Raw genomic sequence first — 21,489 nt, forward strand, 5'->3', positions numbered from 1 at the left:
ATTGCTGGAACAGCACAGCAGGTCAGGCAGCATCCAGGGAACAGGAGATTCGACGTTTCGGGCACAGGCCCTTCTTCAGGAATGAGCAGAGAGTGTTCAGCAGGAGAAGATAAAAGGTAGGGAGGAGGGACTTGGAGGAGGGGCGTTGAAATGTGATAGGTGGAAAGAGGTCAAGGTGAGGGTGATAGGTCGGAGTAGGATGGAGGCGGAGAGGTCAAGAAGAAGACTGCAGGTCAGGAAGGCGGTGCCGGGCTGGAGGGATCCGGCTGAGACAAGGTGGGGGGAGGGGGGATGAAGAAACTGGTGAAGTCCAAGTTCATCCCCTGCGGTTGGAGGGTTCCCAGTCGGAAGATAAGACGCTCCTCCTCCGACCGTCGGGTTGTTGTGGTTTGGCGGTGGATGAGTCCAATGACCTGCATATCCTCGGTGGAGTGGGAGGGGGAGTTGAAATGCTGTGCTACAGGTTGGTTGGGTTGGTTCGTCCGGGTGGCCCAGAGGTGCTCTCTGAATCGCTCCGCAAGTAGGCAGCCTGTCTCCCCAATATAGAGGAGGCCACACCGGCTGCAGCGGATGCAGTAGATGATGTGGGTGGAGGTGCAGGTGAATCTGTGGCGGATATGGAAGTTTCCTTTGGGGCCTTGGAGAGAAGTGAGGGGGGAGGTGTGGGCGCAAGTGTTGCACCTCCTGCGGTTGCAAGGGAAGGTGCCGGGAGTGGAGGTTGGGTCGGTGGGGGGTGTGGATCTGACAAGGGAGTCGCGGAGGGAGTGGTCTCTACGGAAAGCTGATAGGGGAGGGGAGGGAAATATATCCTTGGTGCTGGGGTCTGTTTGGAGGTGGCGGAAGTGACGGCGGATAATGCGCTGTACATGGAGATTGGTGGGGTGGTAGGTGAGGACCAGTGGGGTTCTGTCCTGGTGGCGGTTGGAGGGGCGAGGCTCAAGGGCGGAGGAGCGGGAAGTGGAGGAGATGCGGTGGAGGGCACCGTCGACCACGTCGGGGGGGAAATTGCGGTCCTTGAAGAAGGAGGCCATCTGTGTTGTACGTATTTTGAACTGGTCCTCCCCGACGGTCGGAGGAGGAGCGTCTTATCTTCCGACTGGGAACCCTCCAACCGCAGGGGATGAACTTGGACTTCACCAGTTTCTTCATCCCCCCTCCCCCCACCTTGTCTCAGCCGGATCCCTCCAGCCCGGCACCGCCTTCCTGACCTGCAGTCTTCTTCTTGACCTCTCTGCCTCCATCCTACTCCGACCTATCACCCTCACCTTGACCTCTTTCCACCTATCACATTTCACGCCCCTCCTCCAAGTCCCTCCTCCCTACCTTTTATCTTCTCCTGCTGAACACTCTGCTCATTCCTGAAGAAGGGCCTGTGCCCGAAACGTCGAATCTCCTGTTCCCTGGATGCTGCCTGACCTGCTGTGCTGTTCCAGCAATAAAGTTTCAAAAAACATATGTAGTGACAACCTTTCCATTTTGCATATTCTCATGAGTAGCTATGGCTGCTAAGAGATGTGTTAGGGTGGGAAGATACCAACATGTCAGACTGACAAAGGCAAAATACTACAAGTGCTGAAAATCTGAAACAGAAACATAAAATGCTGCATATACCAAAGAGATTAGGCAGCATTTTTGGAGAAAGAGAAATAAAGTTAAATTTGAAGTGGATGACCTTTGATCAGAACCAGAAAGAAGTTGGTGATATAATAGCTTTTGGTTGAGGGGCAAGAGAAAACAAGAAGAAAAGTCATTGATAAGGCATGTGATAGAAGTGATTGAATGATAAACAGACCACAAGACAGGTAATAGCAACAAAATATGGGTTGCTGTAAATTTTAATAGCAAAAATACAGCCAGCAGCTTCCGCCTAAAAAAAAGGAAGGAGTAGCCATGAACTACAGTTGTTGAGCTCAATGTTGATTCTGGAACACTTGAATGTTGACATTGGTTGATAATGTATCACCAGAGATGAGACATGGAAGAAAACAGATGAGAAATAGATGATATGAAGACAAAGAAAGGTTGAAAGCAGAGCTGATGAAATTTCTATTCAGGGTGAGAGCAGGGATCCCCATCAATAGAGTCATCAATGTACCTGAAATAAATAGTGGGAGAGGGAACCTGAACAGAACTGGAATAACATTTCAGGAATAAGCTTCTCCCAAATGAGTCCAAGGGACTGTCCTGTCATTTTTTCCCCCTGTTTTGTTAATGCATTGAGCATTCAAACTCAGATTAGGTGGTCAGTGTTTATGAAACACATCGTTTAGCATGTTAAGCATGCTTTTGAGCTTCCAGGTGCCTGCTTATGCTCCATTTCACTTAATCGCTAAACTCTTAAATCCTTTGCCTCCTCCATAATTCAACTGAAGTTTAACACAAGCTTAAGAAACTGCACCTCATCTTTCTACTTTGCAATTGTAATCAACAATTTTTGATCATAACCACTGTCTCCATTGTTTCAGGCAGGAGCTGATGATAACATTTCGATTTAAATGTCTATTAAACAAATCTGGTAGATAACAACAGATTTCTTTAGCATTCCCCATTCTAATTATTATTTTCGATGCTCCACATATCGCAGACCTTCCCATTTTTATGTACTTTACAAAATTTCCCCTTTTCACTGTCAAACAATGTTTGTTTAAATCATGTCACACAGTTCATTTTTTACAGTTCTAATGAAGTCATCCACCTGAAACATTAACTTGGTTTCTTCCTCCACAGATGCTGAACACCTGCTGAGCAATTTCAGCACTTCTTGTTTTTATTGAAATACTGACTACCCAACATGGAGATGCAGTAATAATTTTAGTTATACCTTCTTCTGTTCTTGAGCTGTCATGATCAGCCAGTCTGGAAGAGGTTGGCCTGGACTGAATCATGGTTCCAGATGGCATGTGAGGCAGCTCATCATCTCTGAGATCTGCAATCATATCCTGAAGCTTTGACCTGTTTACCCCTGTAAATGAAAGTCATCAGTAACTGTTCAATCACGTAGCAGAATTCTTGATGGTGTGAAATAGGTTGAATAATTATTTATTTGCATTGGCCATTAAATGAAATATTTACCATAAATTTTTATGGAATCAAAACATCCAGAATGATATTTTATATACAAACCCATATTCTGATGTATTCATGCTCTATGCTAACATTAAAACTTTTTCCCAATTAAGGAATTATAAGCAGGCCAAATTAAGAACACCTGCTACATTTAACTTTAAATAGTTATTGAAATCAAAAATTAAAAGGCAATGTCTTTCTGATTCAGTTATACAGTAGATCATTTCATAGATTAGCAATGGAGAAAAAAAATTAAAGAACTGTCTTGAGCAACATGAATAGAACACAAAACAAAGATAAAAGATTTTAATGCGTACACTAGGGGTGCAACAAACTAACAATTTAAATAATTTTGTCAAAAATTTATTTTCGTGATTATCCACACTTGTGTTCTCACTTACAATTGTTTGCCATTTCAGTTAAAATGAAAACACACTGGGGTACAAATACTGGGAGCAAAACATGAGACAAGTCATGTTTATTATTTTTCTCTTTACTGACCATATCTCATGGACCCATTAAGGTATTTCACTGTATAAAACAAAAATATCAGTTACTTTTTTTATAAGATGAGGAATTACTAATGCTAATTTAAATTTCTCAGATAGCAATTACTCACCACAGTAATTACAATCCTCTATGGAGGGTCTTCCATGTTGTCTGGTATGTATCACACCACCTAATGATACAGAGTTTGGGCGTAAGCCTTACTGTCCATTCACAGAATTAGTTTCCACCACAGGAATCTTCACAGGCCAGAAGAATGTGTGCAGCAAAGGGCCTTGTAGATAATGGATGTAGAAATTCTCTTGATTAACATCGCTCCTGGGCCATCTGGCGTTTCCAAATGGAGTCCTCACACTCCAAGAAAGCACAGTCTGTTAAGGAATATGAAACTGAGGAGCGAGACCCAAACATAGACTGAAGGAGTTCATTCATCAAAACAGAGGAATGGATTTAAGAGCCAAGAATTTTCTTATTCAGAAATGGCCAGTGTAAAGTTCAATGATAAAAGAGTAAATGCATAAATGAGCCTGGTAAATAACAGTACTTAAATGTTCAGTACAAGTTATGCATCTAGTCTCACCTCTGGAGTGAAACAAGCTGGCAATTGACAAAGAGCAAGGCATTGCCCAAAGGATCGTGAAACACTTAAAGAGAAAAAAACATTCCAGGCAAGGCAAAAATAAAAGAAGAATTGAGTTTAATGGTCCAGTTTATATCGCGCATCAGACACATCGTGTGGAACCTCACGGCTGTTCAGTTAAGATATGAAAGGCATACAGAGTCTGTATCATTACATTTCACAGACACAGCCTCTCAAAAGCATGTGGTACCTCACAAAGACTCATAAACTAAACACTTTTCTGAGTTTTCTGCAACTCATCCTTACTTAGAGAACAGGACAAGTACTCTTATGCGTATAAAATTATACTTGCACATAACAGTAAGGTTCTCTGTTATCACATATAAAGTGCTTAAGTAGTTGCATACCAGTGGCATTTGCAACCGGCAAATTGACAATCTGTATATTGCAGAAAGAAAATTCTCACTCTTAAGAGTGCAGCACTTTAAAGTACTTTAAATACCTTTCAATCACCCATTGACGAGGATCAGTTGATAGCATTATTTTGACCTGCCATTGAAAACAATGCACAAGAGTGGGCAAAAACACATACAAAACATTTCACAAGGGAACTCCAATGGAAAAATAAAACTAACTGTTACCAGACCACCCTTAATAGCTCAGTAAGTGCAGCATCTAATGCAGTACAGAACCAGAAAGATTAAGAAATTACTAGAGTTGCTCAATGGTTTTCCACAAGTCAAAAAATCTCAGCTGGGTTCATTTAGGATGTTACAATTGATGGCAGTGTCACTAGGCTACCAAGGCATGAGTGAGTCGAAAGATGTGTTTTTATCTCTTGATAATTCTCCTGTGGCTCCTCAAAGAACATACAAAGGTATATGTCAGGCGAGGACAAATTCAAGGCCAACCGTGACACATTCCTCTCCTTCAAAGTACCCTGTTGAGGCCAACAGTCCAGGCCACACAAGAAAAATAATTACTTGAGCAAATATCAGATGGCTTTGAATGCCAGTGAAACAACTGGACCAAGAATAAACATCTTCAGCAGAGGAGGAGGAAATTGGAAGAGAGGCAGAGAAACTTAACTGTCACCGAAAAATGCCAGTCATGAAGAGGGTATTGATTCAAATGAATAATGTGTTCTGCCTTAATCAGATTTAATGTTTTGGAGTCTGATTCAATACTGAGTCTTGAACTCAATACTGAGAATGGCAGTAGCTTAGCATTTGTGACAATATCTTGTCCATACAAATGAAATTGCTGCAACATTATTTACTGTACTCAGCAAGTTACAGTTAAATCACAGTACTTTAAAAACCCTTGGAGACACATTTATATTCAATCAACCACCAGTAATTTCAATCAATCATAGTGCTTCAATACTGTATGCCTACACAGAATCTGAAACTAAAACACAGAAGTTAAACAGCCTTAGCTACTTTCTGGTGGATATTGTTCTTCAGTTTTCTTAATTCAGCAGTTACTGTAAATAAATGTTCACAAAGTATAAAAATTACAAATACACATTCTGTTGAATGGTAAGTATTTATCCAAAGTTCAAGATGTTAAGAGTTTCACTGATTTGTGACATATGGGTGCATTACATTCTTATAAGTGAGCACTGGTTTGAAAACAAATAAGCTTTGATGAGAGCTACTGATGCCAATGTCTAAATCTTCAATTGTGATCTCAACATGCACTGTCGGACATGATCTCATGTAGCTAGTTTCAAAAAAACATTAAAGGGATGACATAAATATCATTAACGCGTTGGTTTAATACAGTTGTTCTTGAAACATTTATTTTATTAAACTAAAATATGTGATGCCCTATTAGTTGATTCTTTACTTAATTATTTTCTATGTAAAAGATCAATAACCCAGTCAATACATACTGCTCAAAGGTCATGTGGTACATCAACAGAACAAGTCAAACAAAAAAAAATATGCCGTGAAAAAACCATAATTAATGATGATACACAACTAACCATCACTAAAGCACTATTACAGAAGCAGCGTACAAAAGCTCAACCAGATTCCTCTATGTTGCACAAAATAAACCTGCATATTTAAGGGGGGGAACTGTTTCATCAAAATGAAAAGCCAAAGCTGTAATGTCTAAAATACTGCAAGTGACAGACATTAATCTTCAACCTCCAAATTATGGAAAATAAAAGTTGTGTACTAATACATGTACTCACATGCCCATAAACAAGTCTATTAATTAGTTAAAAATCACAAATGTTACAAGGGACAAACTTGAAATTTTCACCTTACTGTGCACATTTTTCAACATAGTCCAGGACATTAAGCATTTATTTGGCAGTGATACAAGTAAGATTCATTTCACTGATTCTCAGCTAGATTAACAATAACTACAACTTCAATGATTTACATCTAGTAGTGCCCAGTTTAGTCAGGGTACTGTGGTGTAATATTTACAAAATAATATTGACAAATGAGACTGGAGTTAAGTTAAAACAATTCGTTTTGAATTTATCAGGAATACATAAATACTGACACTGAATTATTAAATCAAATTAATCTTTGAACTGTTCTCAACAATGTCGCTCTTCCATAATGCATTTTTTCTCTTCTTTGGAGATTATTTATTCAAAACCGCTCAGTTTCAGCAATTACTTTAGGCAAAAATAAATGTATTAAGGATTCCATTAAAAAAAGGGCAAACAACTTTATGCTAGAAATAATGAAAATAAACTTTCAAAACTGTTTGTACTCATTCTTTAAAGTAGCTTCCTCACAAAGACATATACAGCTACCAGATTTAAGGATTTAAAATGGAAAATGCTTAAAAAGATCAAGAGAAAGGTGTTTAACAGTTTAACATTTGAGAACTTTCAGACTGTCAATTAGCTCCCTTAAATTTACAAAATATTAGTGAGCTGAACAGCACTTCTTAAAAATTAGATTAGATTCCCTACAGCGTGGAAACAGGCCATTTGGCCCAAAAAATCCACAATGACACTCCAAAGAGTAACCCTCCCAAACCCACTTCTCTCTGACTAATGCGCCTAACACAATGGACAATTTAGTATGGCCAATCCACCTGATCTGCACATCCTTGGACTGTGGGAAGAAACCGGAGCACCCAGAGAAAACCCAAGCAGACATGGGGAGAACGTGCAAATTCCACACAGACAGTTGCCAGAGGCTGGAATTGAACCCGGGTCCCTGGTGCTGAGAGGTTGCAGTGCTAACCACTGAGCCTCAGTGCCACCCTTAATATTTCTATTTTTATTTTAGATTTTCAGCATCAACGGTACTTTCCTTTAACTTAGTGGGCCCCTGTTTTGCCTTTTTTTGTTGCAAACATATTGTGCTGGTCAGATGAAAGTAATCTCCCCATAAAATCTGCCCAAGTAAAAACTAATTTGTGCAATCTGAACTCTGTCTTTCGAGGATACGAACACAATATAAAGATTTATGTAAATCTTTTTTCAAAAACAAGAATGTGTATGCTTTTTCAAATCTCAAACAGTAAATGGATACAAAGTAAACCCAGCTCTTTACAACCCAACACACTGCATTGGCTCAGGTCTTCTCTGGTATGTTTCATACAAGCACTGAAACACATTTACTTCCATACTTCATACTAATTGTGAAATTTAGATTAGTTTAATTTTCAGATTTTTGTAAGTAATGTGTAATATTTTGCTCAGCTTCTTGTCCATTAGATACTTCTCAGTTCTAATGCTACAATTATCATGTACATTTTCTTCTATTATCCAGTATGAGAGAAATATATGACAAATTTTCACATTGTTGATACTGAAACACTATAGAGTGTGCAGAATCATGGATTTAGCATGCATAGTATTTGTGATGATTACCAAGGGGGATGGTTGTAAAAACTGTCTGTCCTCAATGTAAGAATCATGAAAGTCCCTCTCACAAACTCTCCATTAGATTTGGATATCCTCAGCAAATTCATTTTTAAAACCAAATTTCAATTTAAATATTTGATAGAAATCATAAAATAAAAAAATCTAAATTGCCTGGAATTTTAAAATTTGTCCAGCTCTTTTGGAAATAGTCACAGAACAGAATAAGGAAGTAAATTTTTTTTTACTTAAGGAAGGTTTTAATCTGCGAAAGTTTCTAAATGGAACGGCATCACGTTTAATCACTAATACACTAAACTATATTAAAAAAAGGACTTCAGGTTGACAAGCTTGCATTAATTGAATCAGTTTTCTTGTGCTAATGTTGCTTTGTTATGGGTGGGTGGGGGCGTGTGTCCATGTGCATGTGTGTGTTGAGAGGGGAGTCATTTCAAATATTTTTACTTAACCAGTATTTAAAACTCTTACCTTGTTGATTTTACAACAAATGAAAGCTTCCAATATCTGAATCAGTACAGTTTTAAAAAAATAAACCTGAGGTTCAACCCCTCAAGGATTGACCTTGTTCAATTATTTTAAAATCAATGGTGAAATTCTAAGCAACTGACCACTTTCATCCTTCTGACAAAATTCTATGGAACTGATCACTTTAATCCTTTGATGAAACAATAATTGTCATATATATGTGTCACCTCGAGAAACATATCAGTAAAAACACAAATTGTTGTGCACATCTTGCTACTTGGTTAGTATGAAACACATGCAGTTTGAGTTATTATCATGCAACATTAGTTTTTATGTGCTGCATTTCAATTTTGTTCTAAAGTGGTGGATTAGATTCCAAATCTGATACCCAAATCATTACATAATCCGATATGCAAAATTTTCACTATCGACTTTCAATGCTAATCTTTCAATCAATTTTTGTTTTCAGCCGATAGATTATTAATCTTTTGAATTTTTTTAAACACAATTTTAATTTTTTTTAAAACACAACCATCTCACCTGAAGAGGAGCTGTATTCAACTCGAAATGCTAACTATTTCTCTCTCCACAGATGCTGCCAGACCTGCTGATGTTTTCAACATTTTGTTTATGTCTCTTCAACTCGTTCTGCTTAGTTTAAAGATATATCACTGTCACTAAAGATTTGAGTCTCTCACCGGAGGATAAAAATTCTGAGAAGTGGCATTCCTTCGATGACCCAACTACAGATATCTTAATACTTTCAAGCATGTTGCCAATACACATTCAGCACACAGCAAAGCCTCTAACCCCGATAATGAAAGAAATGTTGGTTGCACCCCTAATCTAATTTTTTTATTTAGACACACATGAAAAAAGTATTCAATAAACAGAAACAAAGCTGATGAAAGACAGATATTTAGAAAATAAAATAAAATTGTGGTAAAGAAAATGCGAAAGTCACTCTACACAATTCAGAATTATCTGCACTTACTCTTCACCCCTTTCTTGCCCTTCCGCTCCTTCTTGTATTGTTCCTTCAGTTTACTTATTAGTCCCTTGTCTACAGCCCAAACCTCCGAAGATGGGGAGAAGTCATCCTTGTCTACATGCAGCACATCATTGAAAAATCAGCAAATCGGAATGCAAGCAATCACTGCTGCTATTTCATGAAGGTTAGTGGTTGAATCATAGCCTTTAAAGAATTACTGAATAATTATGATGTAAGATTTTAAGACATTTGTTATACAAACCATTTTGAACCAAGTTATGTTATGTTATTAAACTTGCGTTTAATGGGCAGTGCAAGCTTAAAAGTACAACAATTTCATGCCATTGCATCCAAAACAATAAAGCACTTGACAGACGGTTTTTGGGAGTCTCTTTCCTTACAAGCAATAAATTGGACACAAAAAGCTTACATTGAAGGCTCGGCCTTCACCTGAACAAAATCAGCTTAAAAGAAAAAAATGTGAACCTCTTCAGACATACTTAACAGCCCCTTTATTTAAAAAAGGGACAAAACACAGAAATGATTTGTTCCAATAGTAGAAAGTAGTCCAATTACCTAATTATTGGAATGTTTGCATAACTTAACAGAATACGTAGCAGTTCCAATACTGTACTGCATTTAATTATAATTTTTCTATAAAACTATTCACTGTAGGATGATCTAAAAAATCTATGCAAAATGTATAACAATAGGCAGCAATTTCAGGACTACTCCTAGTGTGAGGTGCAAGTGAGAAATAGGAGGATTAGGCACTGAACGTGCGGCTGGTGTATGAGGGACAAATAATCGAATTTGAGGCACTGAGACTAGCTTTGGAGCAGGTGAAACCTGTAAAACGTGGACAAGCTACACCTTAGTAGGACAGGGATTAATATTTTACATTTTTGCTCGTGTGGATAGGGAGGGTTTGAAGTAAATCGGCAGGGGAATGAGCGCCTGAAAGGAAGCTCAATTGGAGGGAAGCAAAACTTGGCAACAGAAAGTAGAAAAGCAAAGCAGTGAGCAAAATTAGACAGGAGATGAGAAGACCAGCATAAACTAGAAATCAAACATGGAACAGCAAACAGTACTGAAAGTTTACTGTTTTGTCATAATCTTCGTCATGCGGTAGATGTGATCTATATGGACTTCAGTAAGGTGTTCAACAAGGTTCCCCATGGGAGACTGGTTAGCAAGGTTAGATTTCATGGTATACAGGGAGAACTAGCCTTCTAGATACAGAACTGGCTCAAAGGTAAAAGACAGAGGGTGGTGGTGGAGGGTTGTTTTTCAGACTGGAAGCCTGTGACCAGTGGAGTGCCACAAGGATCGGTGCTGGGTCCTTTACTTTTGGACATTTACATAAATGATTTCGATGCGAGCATAAGAGGTACAATTATAAGTTTGCAGATGACACCAAACTTGGAAGTGTAGTGGACAGTGAAGAGGGTTACCTCAGATTACAACGGGATCTGGACCAGATGGGCCAATGGGCTGAGAAATGGCAGATGAAGTTTAATTCAGATAAACACGAGGTGCTGCATTTTGGTAAAACAAACCTTAGCAGAACTTATACACTTAATGGTAAGGTCCTAGGGAGTGTTGCTCAACAAAGAGACCTTGGAGTGCAGGTTCGTAGCTGCTTGAAAATGGAGTCACAGGTAGATAGGATAGTGAAGGTGGTGTGTGGTATGCTTTCTTTTATTGGTCAAGAGTATTGAGTACAGGAGTTGGGAGGTCATGTTGTGGCTGTACAGGACATTGGTTAGGCCATTGTAGGAATACTGCATGCAATTCTGGTCTCCTTCCTATCAGAAATATGTTGTGAAACTTGAAAGGGTTCAGAAAAAGTTTACAAGGATGTTGCCAGGGTTGGAGGATTTGAGCTATGGGGGAGGCTGAACAGGCTGGGGCTGTTTTCCCTGGAGCATCAGAGGCTGAGGGGTGATCTTATAGAGGTTTACAAAATTATGAGGGGCATGGATAGGATAAATAGACAAAGTCTTTTCCCTGGGGTCGGGTGTCCAGAACTAGAGGGCATAGATTCAGGGTGAGAGGGGAAAGATATAAAAGAGACCTAAGGGGCAACTTTTTCACTTAGAGGATGGTACAGGTATGGGATGAGCTGCCAGAGAAGGTGGTGGAGGCTAGTACAATTGCAACATTTAAAAGGCATCTGGATGGGTATATGACTCGGAAAAGTTTGGAGGGATATGGGCCGGGTGCTGGCAGGTGGGACCAGATTGGGTTGGGATATCTGGTCAGCATGGACGGGTTGGACCGAAGGGTCTGTTTCCATGCTGTACATCTCTATGACTCTATGTCTAAGTAGTCAGTTGAGGGTGAGGATGAAAAGGCTCTCCACAGTTAAGTTTTTTTGAAGGCAAAGTTGCATTATTATTCAAGTGATTTAAGCTGTTACAGAGAATAAAGGTGATGCGTATACCCGCTACCTTATGTTTCTATTACTAAGTCTATGCTTTTACACTGATTATATGGACCTCTTGATTAACCAGAATATTTGATCAACTGGCACAATCCTGATGCCATAGGTGTCAGATGATAAAAAGCTTTCTGTATAATGTTAAAAAGGGCAAAGCTTGAACTTTTTGTGAATGCAATTCATTACAGCAAATAGTCAATTTAAAAGGTATAGATTAGAGGAGTAAATGGATTAGATTTAATTGTCATTATCGAGATGTGGTTACAGGGCGGCCAGGACTCAGAACTGAATATTCAGAGAATCCGTCACATCGGAAGGATAGGTGGAGGGGAAAGAAAAGTGGAGTAGCATCTTCAACGGAGTACAATCAGTACATTAGCATTAGAGAATCTTAGATTTAAGGATGTAGTATCATTTTGGATAGAGCAAAGGGCAGCAAATGCTAGTGGGAGACAAGTGTAGGCCACCGAACTGTAGTGGTCATGTTAGACCATAGAATAAATCAGGATATTAGAGGTATAAATTGGGGTATTAGAACAGTTTGTAGTATGTATAGTACAGTAATAATGGAGACTTCAATTCAATATTGGTAAACTTAATTAGCCATAACACTGTGAAGGATGTGTTTCTGGAGTTTGTACAAGATGGGTTTCCGGACCAGTGTATTGAGGAACCAAATAAAAAATTAGCTATTTTAGATTGAGCATTCTGTAGAAATGACAAATTAATAATTTTGCCATGAAGGGACTATTTGGAAGTAGTGACCATAATATGATACAAGCTTCTGATACTAGTGTCCAAGTCTGAACAAAGATATCAATGAAAGTATGACAGGCAAATTGGCTATGGTAGTTTAGGAAAATATATTAAAATATTTATTGTTAGACAGACAATGGTTAGTATTTAAAGTCATTATATGGTCTGCAACAATTATGCATTCCTCTCAAACAAAAACAAGTGAGTCAACAGTGGATAAGAAAAGTTAAGTATTGCATTGGATCAAGGCTGTGCCTTATAAGGTTGCCAGAGAAGTGGTAAGCCTGAGGATGTTGAGCAATTTAGAATAATCAAGTCTGATAAAGGGAAGAGAGAATATGAATTCAAGCTAATGACTGACAAAGGAAAAATTAAAAGTTTACATCGATATGTGAAAAGGAAAAGATTAGCAAGGACAAATATGGGTTCATTAGAGCAGATACAGAAGAATGTATATTGGAGAAAAGGGAAATGGTGGAGAAGTTCACACCCAGGTCACAAAGCAAAATTAAAATACATGGGATGGTGGGCGGGTGGGGTGTTGGTGGTAAAATACTGGTGTAGATTGAGAATTGGTTAAGACAGAAAACAGAGTTGGAATAAACAGTTCATTCTTGAGATGGCAGGCAGCCAATAATAGAGTATCCATGCATCTGTGCTTAGATCACAGTTGTTCATAATCTAGAAAATGATTTGAACCTAGGGACCAAACATCACCTCAAAATTTGATGATGAAACAAAACTAGGTGGGATCGTGAGCTATGAAGGGGATATAAAAAGGCTTAAGTGTACTTAGTTAAAAATCACACAACACCAGGTTATAGTCCAACAGGTTTAATTGGAAGCACACTAGCTTTCGGAGCGATGCTCCTTCATCAGGTTGGGACAATCACCTGATGAAGGAGCGTCGCTCCGAAAGCTAGTGTACTTCCAATTAAACCTGTTGGACTATAACCTGGTGTTGTGTGATTTTTAACTTTGTACACCCCAATCCAACACCAGCATCTCCGAATCATAAGTGTACTTAGATATCCAAACAAATGGACAAGAACATGGCAGATGGAATATAATGTGTATAACTATGAGGTAACCCATTTTGGTAAAAACAGGAAGGTAGAGTATTTCTTAAATAAAGGGGTTGGAAACTGTTGATGTCCAAAATGGCAAGGGGGGGGGGGGGGGGTCTGAGCTCATAAGTCACAAGAAATGAACATGCAGATGCAGCATTACAGAAGGTAAATGGTATACTGACCATCACTGCAAGGGAATTTTGAGAACAGGAGTGAAGATGTCCTACTACATTTGTAGAGAGATTTGATGTGACCACACCTGGAGTATTGTGGACAATTTAAGTCTCCTTATCTAAGGAAGAATGGACTTACCATACAAGGAGTGTAATGTAGGTTTACCAGACTAATCACCGGAATGACAGGGTTATCTTGTAAGGAAAGATCAAAGAGACTCGGCCAATATTCTCCACAATGTCAAAATAGAAAAGTGATTGTACTGAAACTCCAAAATTCTTATAGGGCATGCCTAGGTAGAAACATTTAAAACATTTCCCCTGGTTGGTAAATCTAAAATGAGCGGATAAAACGTCAGAATCGGGGCAGGCCATTTAAAATTGAGATGAGGAGCAATATTTTCACTTAGAGGCTGGTGAATCTTTAGAATTCTTTACCCAGAGTGCTGTGGATGTACATCACTGAGAATCAACAGATTTCTGAACACTAACGATATCAAGATATATGGAGATAGTGGGCAAAAACAGAGTGAAGCTAAATGATCAGCCGTGATTTGTTTGAATGGTGGAACAAGCTCTATAGGTTAAATGACCTACTCCTGCTCCCAATTCCTTTGTTCCTATAATAAGATCTTATAGAATTAGAATGAATCATAGAATCACCTTAGGGTGGCAAGGTGGTTCAGTGGTTAGCACTATTGCCTCCTAACACCAGGGACCCAGACTTGATTCCAGTCTTGGTCAACTATCTATGTGGAATTTGTATGTTTCCCCGCGCCTGCGTGAGTTTTCTCTGGTTTCCTCCAACAATTCAAAGATGTGCAGATTAGGTGGATAAGCCACACTAAGTAGCCCCAGTGTTCAGGGTTGTGCAGATTTGATGGGTTGGCCATGGTAAATGCAGGGTTACAGGGATAGAGTGGGATGGTCTTCAGTGAGACAGTGCAGACTGGATGGGCCAAATGGCCTGTACCTGTACTGTAAGAATTCTACAATGCTATTCTATGGTTCGAGAATATGGGCAAACTAAATGAAACCATAAAATCGATTGGTGGACTGTACTGCCACTAAGAGATCATTCCTCTTGGCAGGCTTTCTAGTGTAAGGCCTGAAGTTCCCTTCTATTCTGTATTTTCTTTTTGATGTCTTATAGCCCCCATAACCTTAGATAAACCTACCTTAAATTGTTTCTTTGTGAATCCTAAGTCAGATAACAAGAGAACATTAGAGATCTAGAGAAATGGAAAGAGATGGAGGATATATGAAAGAACACCTTTGGGCACTTCCAAAAGGATTTAATTCTTCCTAATCTTTAGTCTTTCTAAGGCAAATCATTCAGCTTTCTCATCATTGACTCCAATATCTATGATAGGGAAATAGTATTACAAGTTTTCTTGAGGATGTAACTCACAAGATAGATAAAGGAGAACCAATGGACTGATTACATTTTGGTTTTCTAAAGAGATCTGATAAGGTGTCATAGAATAGGCTTTTACACAAAATAAAGGGCTCTCAGTATTGAGGATTGGTTAATGGCAAGAAAACAGGAATAAATCATTCATTTTTGGCATGGAGGGATTCAACTGATTCAAGGATCAGAGCTTGAGCTTCACCTATTTATAATTAATATCAATAAATTAGACTGAGATCAAATGAAATAGTCCAAGTATTCGGACAATACAAAGCTTGGTGGGAAAATAATTGGCAAGGAGGATACAAGTAAGTTACAAAGGTAGATAGGTGGATTGGCAAGGTAGCAGATGGAATAGAATGTGGGAAATGGTGATTTTTTTCCCCCACTTTGGTAGCAATAAAAGAGCAAATTTTTTTTTTAAAAAAAGAACAGGTAACATATGTTGCTCTCTGGAGGGTTTTCAGTGTCCATGTATATCAATCACAAAGTTAGCATGCAGTTACAGCAAACAATTAAGGCAGCAATTATTGCACAAGAACTACAAAACAGCAAGGAGATGTTAGTGTAAATTACTTGCAACTTCAGCAGACCACACCAAGACGGATGGAGTATTAATTTGGTTTAGTCTACATTTAAAACTCTTACAGGAGGAGTGAAATAGATGCTCTGCAGTTGCTTTCCCTTGCTAAAGAGTCCCAAACCGGAGGTTAAAAGTTTCAAGAAATTGACCAGTTTGGACTGAGGTAACAATTTTTTTTTCCCACATTAGGGATTATGGAATCTTAGGATCTTATGAATGAATCTTGAAGGATTTTTGGATGTTGAATCAAGAGATACATGGATAGGGTAGAAAAGCGAATTTGATGTACATGTTCAGCCATGAACGTCTGAATGGCATACTCCTGCTCATATTTCTTATATCAAGTTGCCTTGGTGTGAGCTGCCAATTCAGTTAAGTCCCCTAATTGAAACTGCTTTGTGCTTCAACAAATATGTTCTTAGCTGATTCGGCTGTAGTAAGGGAAGACTATAATTAACAATGGAGTGTGAAAGGAGGAAATAAACCTACCAAATTATAAGTGTAACACAGGAAATAAATGTCAAAAATGAAGGTAATTTATTATAAAGAAATTTGTTTTAATATGGAGATCTATCCATGGGGGACTTAAAATTTCAATATCTATTACAATAAAAAAAAGGTAATAATCCTCGTATTTCCAGTCCAACAGTACTGGTGGATATGGGCAATTAAGGGTTTTCCAAGTATAAAGCTAATCACAGCCTTCTCAATACTGCAGGTCCAGATAAGTAGAAAAGCTAATAAGATAAGAACACATAGCAACAATTCATTGTTGTTGTGGTTCTGTTCGCCGAGCTGGAAATTTTTTGTTGCAAATGTTTCATCCCCTGTCTAGGGCAAGCCAAACAAAGAACAGCCAGGGAATTCCGAGAAGCATGGCACTCATCCACAAACTCCATCAACAAACACATCGACCTGGACCCAATATACCGGCCACTACAGCGGACAGCTGAAACTGACAACTGGAAGCGGCAGGGACAGGCCACTATAAATGCCGGAGGAAACACCACAGAAGCGCTTCACAGGAGCTCCCAAGCACCGAGGATGTCACCTAGACAGGGGACGAAACGTTTGCAACAAAAATTTCCAGCTCGGCGAACCGAACCACAACAACGAGCACCCGAGCTACAAATCTTCACCCAAACTTTGAACAATTCATTGTATCAGCAGTCATTTGAATATTTGAATGAGTTAGAATAATCAAAGTAAAACTGAATATTTAAATATTCTAAGTATTTTAAATATTTAAAATATTCTAGATCATCACTTGGTTTAAAAATTAGTTTTAAAATTATATTACACTTCAATTTTTAAAAATTTATTCACAACAGCATTTATTGCCTAACTTTAATTGCCCAGAAGGCAGTTAAGGAGAAAGTGAGGTCTGCAGATGCTGGAGATCAGAGCTGAAAATGTGTTGCTGGAAAAGCGCAGCAGGTCAGGCAGCATCCAGGGAACAGGATATTCGACGTTTCGGGCATAAGCCCTTCTTCGATTCTCCTGTTCCCTGGATGCTGCCTGACCTGCTGCGCTTTTCCAGCAACACATTTTCAGAAGGCAGTTAAGTCAACTCACAAGACTGTGGACCTGGAGTCACATGTCGGCCAAACCAGAGAAGGATGGCAGTTTCCTTCCCTGAATCGAATGAGTGAACCAGGTGGGTTTTGTAGACATTGACAATGTTTTCATGGTCATCATTAAACTCTTAATTCCAGATTTCAACAGAATTCAAATTCCACCATTTGCCATGGTGGGATTTGAACCTGGGCCCCCAGAACATTCACTGGGTTTCTGGATTAATAGTCTAGCAATAATACCACTAGGCCATCTCCCCTCCCCAACTTGATCATTCACCGCCACCACATGTTTTAGATAGACAATTCATTGTGAAGGAAGATCAATTTTTTTTTGAAAAGAATAAAACCACAAGTCTAGGCTTATCTTCTATTTTATAACATTGCTATATAATTCTGCCCTAAGATAATTTAGTTTGTTAATATTCCAATCTACATTTTAACAAAGCAGCTTCAATAACTTATATATTAGAACTATGCTGATTATTTTTATATCATCAGATTTAGTGCTGGAGGCAAATTTTAAGTAGGGAAAAAGCATTACAGGGTTTTAATGCCATGCTAGAAATGCACAGGGAAGACATGCAAAATGACATTCATAGGTCAAGGCTTGACATTACCACATGCTGCTTTATATTAACTTGCAGCACAAACTGACAAGTATTCACTATTTCTTTTCTACCAATACAATTATACACCAATCCAATCAGGTGAAATTATTTTGAGAAATGCTTTTTAGGAGATGGGCTTGGCCGCAAAATGCTCACTTTTAGTTATTCTTCAGATGAGGTTTATGTGGCAAAGGTGATCTCAAACCAGTATTGAAAATCATACAAGATTAGTTCAACTACAGTGATACCTGGCCAGCAACAGAGCTACGTGATTTGGAAACTTGGGAGTTGATGCTACTTCCAAGCCCTTTCAATCGAGGTTGCAGGCTTGGAAGGTGACAATGAAGCCTTGGCAAGTAGTTACAGTACAACCTGAAGATACTGCACACTGCAGCCATGTGGGCCAATGAATGGAGCAGGTGAATGTCTGGACTAGTAAACGAATTGCCAGTCCAGCAGATTGTTTTGCCCACCTTGGTGGTGTCAATCTTCTTGAGTACTGTTTTAGCTGCAAGTATTTGGGTCAATGGAGATAATTCCAACACATTCCTTAATAGTGCCAAACAGGTGCTGGAGACATTTTAGATTTTTGGTTTCTGATCAGTGGGGACTACCCCATATTTTCAAACCAGGATTTTTGATGGTGAAGGCCTGTGTACTAATTATTGAAGTAGTGAGTGCTTAGACTCCCTTGTTTTACAGATTCACCAATTGGTATTCTTGTGATACAAATTTTCCTTGCAAAACAAACCTGCATGTTGTCCATATTTTCCTGCATGTGAGCAGAGTGCTTCATGGGGAACTGAAAATGGAGCTAAATGTGATATCAGTGAAAAAGCTGACTTTTGATCTAGAGGGAAGATCATTAATCAAACTGAAGATATTTGGGACTATGATAGAAGGTTTAGAAATATTATAAATGTTGAGCCCTCAGTCAACAATCTCACCTTATAGATTTAAAAAAAAAATTACTTGAAGAAATACAAAGAATTGTAAAGCTGGAACTGTGCATTTCAAGCTGACACAACCAAAATCCTTGATCACATCAAATATACAAGGTATTACATTAAAATAACTCTGAAGATCAATGTTTTCCTGTACTGTAAAGTTGTCAGCGGAAGCATTAGAATTCAGACAAATAGCAATAAATTCTGTACCATGAGTGAAAAATGGAATTGTTTTAAATATGATTCATCAACAGCTTTAATTATTTTCTTACCCCATTCTGTTCCATCCCCAGAGCTCCTAGCTTCCCCAGCTCCTTCGCCATCTTCAGCTGTCACTAAAAAATCAAATTCTTTCAAAGCTTCTTCAGTATCATCAGGCAAGTCAGTAGCTAATCCCTCATTACCGATCTAAAATCAAAAGATATTGATTTTTTAGAAACACCACAGCAGCCAATTCAGAAAACCTAATTTTTTAAAAATACTGCAAGCTGATACAGTTTAAGTATTTAAACTGGCATCATTGACACGCATTGTGCGTTTCATTGTGAATCTGAAAGAAGGTTTCTAACATCTTTTAAGATTTCAATCAAGAAAACAAACCTTGCATAAATTCAATTAAGCATGCTGTAGATAAATAGATTTGAGAACTAAAACTCAGGTAAGGATGATGATTTGGACAGTGCTCAAAAAGATGGAGTAACAACAGGGATATTATTGATCAGATTACTGCTCATTTTTTGTCTATTTTGATTGGTCTCTGACTGGACTATTGCTGTGAGAAATGATTATTAAATCACAACATCAGAACTCCTTCTTGTAAAAACTCAACAGGTCTGTCAGCCTCTGTGGAGAGAGATCAGAGTTAACATTTTGGGTCCAGTGATTCTTCAGAACACTTCAGAAGGGTCACTGGACCTGAAACATTAACTCTGCTTTCGCTCATGCTGCCAGACCTGCTGAGATTTTGCAGCAATTTCTGTCTTTGTTTCTGATTTCAAGCATCCACAGTTCTGTTTTTTGCATAATATCTTTTTGACTTGAATTTGCTATTAATGCTTTCTATTGTGCAGATCCTCCGGCAATGTTGAAATTTAATTATTTATACTTCTGTCTTAATGATAAATAAAATATCGCTACAACAGAAAGTTTTACTATTGCTTGCTGTCTCCCATAAAGTTTCTATATTTTTAAGAGGTCGCACAAAGTCTCTCGAAAACATTGGTAAATAGATTTAAAGATTTACTTTGTGTTTCTTGTTTATTCTAAGCTTTTCTTTGCTGTCCGTGATGTCCTCCACCATTTCACCTTCCTCTTCATCATCATCACTATCATCATCTGTATTTTCTAGGAAGTTAAATGTTTCAAGAACAGCTTCAGCTAGGCCTCCCCTTGGCTTATCGCCTGCATTCCTATGTTCAGAAGAGAGCAGGAGAAAAACTTATTAGTAATATCCAGTAACAGCATCTATATATTTTTAAATCTCTTTGCACCAAACTGAAAGTTTGCATTACAGTCCTGGAACTGACTGATGTGAAAGCTGCTGACTAAAATGCTGATAGATATCTAGTTTTTTCTGAAGTAGTTTAACCCTCTTATCAACTTTTTAATCTCCTCTTCCAAATCTTACACATTCAAAAGGCAGGAGCCAGGCATCTCCACAATTATATATTACTTGTAGATCTCTGGATTTAATAGCAGAAATTTCCTTAAGAAAAATTAAATTTGAACACAAGTCAAAACAACAATCTCAATCTGACAAAGTCTTTTGATTGAGAACACGCCAAGTACCTTGAATCCATTTTGCAGTTAAGTTGAAACCTACATTCCAATGATATTAGCTGTTGATCTACAAGGAACTGTGCGCCTTTGTAAAGAGCCCGAAGCACCGTAAAATGTCTCAAAGGGCTTCAAAAGGGAATTATCAAACAGTCACAGAGAGGAAATGTTAGAAGAGGTGACCTAAGTTTGGTTGAGGTGGTTATTTTTGAAGAAAACAAGGTAGAGATCCATGAAGGATATTCAAAGAGAGAATTCCAGAGCTCTGAGCTGAAATAAGCCCAAGAGAATTGATTAAAATAGGTAATGCACAAAATACCAGAATTAGAGGAAAGCAGAGATATCAAAAGCTTGCAGGACTGGAGGAGTCTACAAAGATAGGGAGGGGAGAGGCCATGGAGGAATCCAGGACAGGAACTTTGAACTTGCAGCACTACCCTCAAGTCCTCACTACTTTAAAACCCTCAAATCTCTATCCCAAAATCTACACACACAACATTCTCCCTTCTTTTCTACTCAGCCTCACTGTTGGAATATTGCGTGCAATTCTGGTCTCCTTCCTATCGGAAATATGTTGTGAAACTTGAAAGGGTTCAGAAAAGATTTACAAGGATGTTGCCAGGGTTGGAGGATTTGAGCTATAGGGAGAGGCTGAACAGGCTGGGGCTGTT

The 21,489-nt window shown here is 38.6% G+C and overlaps 1 protein-coding gene across 5 annotated transcripts in view; it reads right to left on the bottom strand.

The window, feature by feature from the left end:
• Window positions 1–21,489, bottom strand: part of strn3 (striatin, calmodulin binding protein 3) — a 196,807-nt gene that overhangs the window by 94,499 nt on the left and 80,819 nt on the right. For 2 of the 5 annotated variants that reach the window (XM_043698049.2, XM_043698053.2), the window contains exons 6-9: window positions 20,286–20,451; window positions 19,315–19,450; window positions 9,478–9,588; window positions 2,822–2,962 (exon numbers count right to left, since the gene is read on the bottom strand). In XM_043698049.2, coding sequence (XP_043553984.1) covers window positions 2,822–2,962; window positions 9,478–9,588; window positions 19,315–19,450; window positions 20,286–20,451 — 554 coding nt within the window. Of the gene's footprint in view, window positions 1–2,821; window positions 2,963–3,685; window positions 3,746–9,477; window positions 9,589–19,314; window positions 19,451–20,285; window positions 20,452–21,489 lie in introns of all 5 variants that reach the window. The other 3 variants (XM_087990043.1, XM_043698050.2, XM_043698052.2) reach the window with 3 other exon arrangements.

Source organism: Chiloscyllium plagiosum, unplaced genomic scaffold, assembly GCF_037043375.1.
Source record: "Chiloscyllium plagiosum isolate Xiang-an unplaced genomic scaffold, Cpla_swu_hap1 HiC_scaffold_8, whole genome shotgun sequence".
In the NCBI taxonomy this organism is placed as follows: Eukaryota; Metazoa; Chordata; class Chondrichthyes; order Orectolobiformes; family Hemiscylliidae; genus Chiloscyllium; species Chiloscyllium plagiosum.